Genomic DNA, 8,143 nt, shown 5'->3' on the forward strand with positions numbered 1-8,143 from the left:
CCCAAATCAAATGAATTTCTAAATTCAGATTTGTTAGTTAAATTAGGTAATATGTATCAACCATATACAACTAATGATTTTATAGAAGTATTGAAGAACCAGTGTCTGATTGGAAAATCTTTATTTTTGGATAATTTAACATTATCTGACCTACATCAACAAATAAGCAACTATGGTGAGACTTTTAACCATGTAAAAAAAATAATTGAATTGGTCATGGTCATTCCTGTGTCTTCAGCTAATGCAGAACGCAGTTTTAGCACCATGCGCCGTATTAAGACATATTTAAGATCAACTATGAAGAGTTCACGATTAAGTAGTCTTACACTTTTATCAATTGATTTTGAAAACTCAGACAAATTATTAAAAGATCCAACTGCTGTCCTTGAAGTGTTTGCAAGCATGAAAAACAGAAGAATACAATTTCAAATTTAGCTTACTATTATTTTTAAAATTAGTTTGAACAGTCTGAACGTTTTTAACAGTTAAATTTAAATTTATTTAAATAGACATAATTATACATAATTAGTTCAAAACTATGGATTACTCTATTTTTTAATATTTAAAACCTTTATTACTTATCTATTATAATTAATATGAATATTTTAAGCTATACACTATAATAATAATAATACTATAATTTTATTAAAAAAATGTTGTGGGGAAGGGGGGAAAAATGAGGAATATTATTTGCAGTTAAAACCTATAATTTTAAATCTACTGTTGCCCATACCAAAATTTAGTCCTAGAACCGCGCCTGCAGCCCCCCAATAACCAATAGATAACTACAGGATACAGTAAAATCACCCTACCCTTAGAATTATTAAAGCAAAACAAATCAGCATTGGCTAATTTTGACATTAAAATTAAATCCCACCTACAAAACAGTTAATAATCATAAGAATTAGTTATTTTGGTTGTAACAAAAATTTTCAAAAGTCAGTTTGTAAAAACTACTTTAGCAACTAACACTTAGAACAACTCGAAGCAACACAAGAATTGATTCTGATTGTTGCAATTGAAATTGTAAGTACATTTCTTTTATAAATATTTATACCTTTAGTTTATTTTTTTAAACTATCATCAATTTTGTATAAATAAATATAATTTATTATTATTTTCTCTCTCATTCTTAATATTAAAATTCTAATTTATTAACAATTATGAACTCATTTTTTATAATAGACTTTGAGTTTATAACTCAAGGAATAAACAATTTAGTAGTAACAACTGGAGCATTAAAAAGAACATTTATAGTCTCTGATATAAACACATTCAAGGACAGGGCTATTAGACTAAGAAATGGGAAAACAAATTATATTGTGAAAAATGAATTTGATACTTTAAAAAATCAAATTAAATTTAATCTAAAAAAAAAACCCAAAGAACACATTGATATGGCGATTAAACATTTGAAAAATTCTTTCTTTATAAATCAAAATATTTTTAATAAACAGTATATAGGGAGACATATATTCAAATATTATGAGAATCCTACTATAATATTTTTCTCAGGCAACACAGATAAATCAATTTAAATCAATATGGGCTTTAAGGGGATAAATATTATTAATATACTAGCAAAAAAATATGACAAACATATTAAAAAATATATGTCAAAATTAGACCTTCTGATTAAATTATATTCTGAATAATGAATTTGAGAATTTAAAAATTCAAATTAAATTTAATTTAAAAAAGAAACCTAAAATACAGATTGATATGGCAATTAAACATTTAGAAAATTCTTTTTTCACAAATCAAAATACCCTTAATAAACATTTCATAGGAAAACAAATATTCAAAAATTATGAAAATCCTNTCATAGGAAAACAAATATTCAAAAATTATGAAAATCCTACTATAATATTTTTCTCAGGCAACACAGATAAAACAATTTTAATAAATATGGGATTTAAGGGAATAAATACTCTTCATATTCTAGCAAAGAAATTTAACAATCATATTGAAAATTATATAATATCAAAATTAGACTTTAACAGCCATAATATAATAGAAATATATAATAAAAATACATTAAAAGACTCATTCTTTATATCTCTTGAAACAATAACTCCAAAAAGAATTTCCTCAGAGATATTAGCCGTTGTGCAGATTCTATACATTCATAAAATAGGGAATTTATTAAATTTATCTGAAACTCACAACTTAATATATAAAAAAAACGCATATATCAAGTGGAGAACCACATGACCCATCATTTGATGTAGTCATGACAGATTGTCTTCTGGCATATTTAGCACGATTTGTAGGATATAATATGTTGGAACAAATTATTTTTTCACACTTTCTCATTTTCTTTTTTTTTTCATGAAGAATCATACATCATAACAAAAAATTATTTGCAGAAATTTATTTTGAAATAATTTTTTTTCAAAAGGATATTGTAAGTCTTATAATTTCATTTGCAAACTCATCATATTAATAATGGTTAACAAAGTTTTTATAATTGAATTTGAAACTCTATGTATTAACAATAATAAAGTGTTAGCTATAACTAAAGGTGCTTTCAAAGAAACACTTATAAATTCCTCAATACATTCTCTAGAAGGCAACCCCATATTAATTACAACAAATAATAATTCTAAGATTACTAAAAGTCCTATTGAACAACTTTTTGCCTCAAATATAAAGGAAATCTCTAGTCGTTCGCACACGAATAAAAGAAACCCGAGTAAAAACATAGTATATCAGGAAAATAGTCTTAACACCCAACATATTGGAACCCTTTTATCTGATGGCAGGAATATTCCCACAATAATAGTATATGGTTTTCAATCACGATTAAATATTGTTGAGAAATTGGGCTTACGTGTTGATAGGTTACATATTATGGGAGGTAGAATACTGAATTCCAAATTTTTTTCCTTGAAACTATGTCGTTTCCGTCATGATGGGGAGTGTATAAAATTAATAGAAGCCATAATACCAGGCACTCACGAAATACAAGGCAATTATTTGAAATTAGTAGAGTCGCATTCCATAGTATGTAAACGTCAACACAATTTGAATATCAAAAATCAGGAATATTCCTACAATAATAGAATATGGTTATCCATCGCATTTGTATGTTGTAGAAAAATTGGTCTTACGTGTGGACAGTTTGCATATTATAGGGAGTAGGATACTAAATTCCACGTTTTTTACTTTGAAACTATGTCGACTTCGTTATGATAGGGAATGTATAAAATTATTAGAAGTAATGCTACCAGGCACTCATGAAAAACAAGGTAATCATCTGAAAGTAATAGATTCACATTCTTTAACGTGTAGACGTCAACACAGTGTAAACATCAATGATACTATTGATAAAGTGCAAATGATCGATTGCCTTATGTTATATGGTCGTTCTAAATCTTAAAAAAGAGTACAACTTAATATGTAAAAAAACGCATATATCATGTGGAGACCCACACACGATTTGGAAGTTATAGTATAATGGAAAAATAAACCAGTTCTTTCAGTAATTTTAAAATACACCAAATCTACGACACTCTACTCAAGATTTTACTCTCCGGGACTTAGTCGATTTTTTTACTTAATTTGGACTTAGAATATTTAACTCTATCTATTAACTATAATAAAGTGTTAGCTATAACTAAAGGTGTTTTCAACGAAACACTTATAAATTACCCAATACATTCTCTAGAAGGCAACCCCATATTAATTACAACAAATAATAATTCTAAGATTACTAAGAGTCATGTACCTCTATTATTAATGGAGAAATCATATACCTCATGAAATGCAAACCAATTCCAGTCAAAATGGCAAAAACAGATACTTGTTTTCATGAGTTACCTGTCATACATCAAAATCAATCATTTTTTATGGCTCCAAAATCACATATATTACAAAAATATGGAACAGAAATTAGTGCGTTTAATGAGGAAATCAACACTGGATTACTTGAAATATTATTGTATTACATAGGACGTAAGATAAGTACAATTTAACCTATGCTATCGAACTTCCAACAATCTATTGCGTAATAAACCATTAATAATTAATAAGAGAAACAATTAATGAGAAAATTAATTTAGATATAATTGAAGACAAATAGCAAATAGAAGAGTCAACCCAATATAATAATATAAACAAAAAATAATCTTGTATTGGATGTTTGCACATTAATAGTTTAAGTCCCACCTACAAATATTAAGTAGGTAGGAATAAGTATAAAAATTAGTCATTGAGGATTCACAAAAATCTTCACAAGTCAGTTTGTAAAAACTACCCCTGCGGCCTACACTTTGAACTACTCTCTACAACACAGTCAACTCAGAATTCACTCCTCTCTTTAATATTAAAATTCAATTTATCCATTAAAATGAACTCATTTTTCATAATGGACTTTGAATTTATTACTCAAGGCAAGAACAATATAGTAGTAACAATTGGAGCGGTTAAAAGAACATTCATAGATTCCAAAATAAATAAGTTAGAGGGCAGAGCAATTAGAATAAAAAATGGGGTGACAAATTATAATTCAGAAAATGAATTTTACAACTTAAAAAATCAAATAAAATTTAATCTAAAAAAGAAACCTAAAGATCAGATTGAAATGGTTATCAAACATTTAAAAAATTCTGTCACTACTGATCAAAATACCCTTAATAGAATATATATAAGTAGACAAATATTTAAACATTATGGAGAACCTACAATAATATTCTTCTCGAGAAATACAGATGAGGCCATTTTAATTAACCTAGGTTTTAAGGGAGTAAACACCTTGAATGAATATAATGGCAAAAAAGTATGACAAACACATCGAAAATTTTCTTATATCAAACTCAGAGAATGATAGTCATAACATAATAGAAAAATGTAATAATGATATATTAGATAATACATTCTTTATATCCCTTGAAACTTTGACACCAAAGGGAGTTACTTCCAAAATTTTAGCTGTTGTGAAAATTCCATACGTTCAGAAAGTAGGGAATTTGTTAGGCATATCTGATACCCACAACTTAGTATGCGGGAAGAAACATTTATCACATGGAGAGCCACATTACTCATCATTTCATGTGGTCATGACAGATTGCCTCCTGGCATACTTAGCGAAATCCGTTGGATATAGCGAATATATATTTTTATCATGGAAATAAATGTCAATTAACATCTTAAACCTCAAACATTTTAAAATTATTTTATTTTTATAACTAACCCAACCTAACTTTAATTATTCATATAATACTAAATATTCATTGTGAGCTTTTCTTAATGGGTAGCTAGTCACGTTGTTAATGTCTTTGTTCTACGAACTGCCGGAAACAATTAATACATTTTCAGTTAATAAATCTATACTAACAAATAATATTATTAATATTACTATATTTGAGAAAAATATCAATATCATTATTAAATTTTATAATCCATTTTTTATAAATTCATTATAATAAACCAATTAGAGTAGAAAGTCTCGGCTTCCAAGATCACGGTAGGGATCGCTTGGCTACTCCCATCGGACTATAAAAAGCCATTTTCCCCGTCTAAACCAGTTCTTTCAGTAATTTTAAAATACACTAAATCTATGACACTCTACTCAAGATTTTACTCTCCGGGACTTAGTCGATTTTTTTACTTAATTTGGACTTAGAATATTTTTTTAAAACAAATAAATGACACTTAGAAATTTTAAAGTGAATTTTGTTTTGGTGAATCTTTTGATTTGATTTAATTTGTTCAATCATTAATAAAATTTTATTTTTTTTGTTGTGGAAATAAATATCACTAAAAAAACAATGGATTCCAAATTATACCGATAGAAAAATCAGGTTAAGTTATCCTCCGCCAATAACAAAAACAAGGATAGATTACAGAAATATGACCCTATGTAAGAGAATTCTATCGACACCCACACTAAAAATTACAAACCAGGGTCACTTAATTACACTAAAATGGAACATGCATATCAGTCACAAAATAGCTAAGATTAAATATTTCGAGTTATTCATATGTGTAGAATCCAACTTACTAGCCAAATCTAACACGTGGAATAAACTTATTATAAATTCGCATTCATTATCCACTACTGAGAGCAATAAATGAACACGAAAGATGCACCATATTCAGTGGCGTGTCATACATGTGTGCGNTGGGTGTCTGGACACCCCCCTTGGACCGTATTTTTTATTTAATAACTATTGAAAAGTGATCTATTTATATTAAATTTATAACATAAAAATCATAATATTGCAGTCTTCATAATGCAGACGATTTATCAGAACAAATGGTTTAAAATATTATTATGAAAGTCCATAATAATTTATGTATAAATTCAGAAATATTTATCTTGGTTAAAATAAGAATATTATTTGAATCTTGATGTAAACTATTTTTATTTTTATTATATTTAGAAATAATTTACATTATTCAGGTTCTTATCTTTTATGATAGGCAATTAGATATTGATGTAAATTTGTAATACGAAAACCGACCACGTGGCCATCTAAGTTATTATTAGTTTATATTAAGTCTAATAATATTGATAAATTAATAACATCAGTTGTCCGATATTTATTCTCAGTGTCGGTTCTTTGAGTTATCTACGTATTTGTGTGCATGTGCGATATAAGATATTATATAAACGTGATTAGGTTTTGTATTTCTAATCTTACAATATAATATACTGTTTCGTAAAATGAGTAAACGTGTTAATAAAAGTATAACTGACTTTTTTGCCAAAAAAGTACCGCGGCAGGAATTAAATACAAATAATGCGAAATTTTGTCCGGAAGATGATTTAAGCCAACAAATAGAAAATGTACATTGTCAGCACGATAATCTGCAGGTTAGTTTATTTGATATTGAATTATGTGTTGGTAAAAAGTTATCAAATAAAGAAAAAATAGATTTTTTTCAAAACACATGGACCCCAGAAAAAACATTTATTTTCCCAACAACAGAATTTAAAAACAAAAAAAAATTGAAGTTTCAATTTAGTTGGTTGGAGAAATGGATTTGGTTGGCGTATTCACATAAAGAAGACGGCGCGTATTGCAAGTATTGTGTTATATTTAATAAAACGGAAGGAGGTTCTCAGGTTTTGGGTAATTTTAGTCTTAAGCCTTTTAAAATTTGGTATAAAGCAATAGAAAAATTTAATATTCACGAAAAGTGTAATTATCACCTCAAAGCAGTTGAAGAGTATCAGAACATTGTTGCTATTGAAGCTGGAAAACAAGATTCAATAGATTTACAATTAAATAAAGCTTCTAAAATGCAGAAAGAATTGAATAGAAAAATAATTATTCCAGTAATCGAATCTGTGGTTTTTTGCGGAAGACAGGGAATTGCCTTACGCGGACATCGGGATTTTGGAATGCTAACGACGGAAAACCCAATAGAAAATGACGGTAACTTTAGAGCTTTAATGCGATTTCATATGAATGCGACAAAGTTGTCTGGTGATGAATCTTACGAATTGGCAAGAACAAATTGTGCAAAAAACGCGCAGTATACAAGTTGGAAGATTCAAAACGAAATTATCAGTTCTTGTCATGATATTATTTTATTTAAAATCATTGATGAAATCAATAATAGTAAATGTTTTTCGGTAATAGCTGACGAAACGGCAGACGTGGCTGGCATTGAACAATTTTCGTTATGTGTTCGTTATTTTGATTCTAAAAGTAAAATAATAAAAGAACAATTTTTAAAATTTGTACCTGTTATGGACTTAAGTGGAAGCGCACTTGCAAGTATAATTATTAAAGAACTTACTGACATGAAAATTGAAATGCAGTACATCAGAGGACAGGGTTATGATGGAGCTGCATCGATGAGTGGGAGATTCAATGGTGTACAATCATGCATAAAAAAAGAATATAAAACTGCTATATATGTTCATTGCAGTGCGCACAGTTTAAATTTAGCTATAACTTATGCTTGCGGTGTACAATCCATTCGAAATACTATGGGTACAATCGAAAAAGTTTTCGTATTTTTAAATACTCCAAAAAGACAAGCTGCATTTTCAAAACATGTCAAAGAACTGAATCAAGAAAATACTCATAAAGAAAAACTAAAACAGAGGCATGACTCAGTAGAAGTGTTTGATCAACTTCTTCCTGCTGTCCATTCGTGTTTAGAAGAAATGACTAGTTGGGCAGAC

General features: G+C 28.0%; 1 protein-coding gene across 1 annotated transcript in view; it reads left to right on the forward strand.

Moving 5' to 3' along the window:
* The first annotated feature begins 6,143 nt into the window (after positions 1-6,143).
* The window catches only part of LOC126908182 (zinc finger MYM-type protein 1-like), a 3,037-nt gene continuing 1,037 nt past the window's right edge, over positions 6,144-8,143 (forward strand). Inside the window, exon 1 of the mRNA XM_050690093.1 lies at positions 6,144-8,132. Within this exon, the coding sequence (XP_050546050.1) occupies positions 6,671-8,132 (1,462 nt within the window). The 5' untranslated portion in view covers positions 6,144-6,670. The remainder of the gene's footprint in view (positions 8,133-8,143) is intronic.

This window comes from Daktulosphaira vitifoliae, unplaced genomic scaffold (genome assembly GCF_025091365.1).
Source record: "Daktulosphaira vitifoliae isolate Bord-2020 unplaced genomic scaffold, ASM2509136v1 Scaffold_5, whole genome shotgun sequence".
In the NCBI taxonomy this organism is placed as follows: domain Eukaryota; kingdom Metazoa; phylum Arthropoda; class Insecta; order Hemiptera; family Phylloxeridae; genus Daktulosphaira; species Daktulosphaira vitifoliae.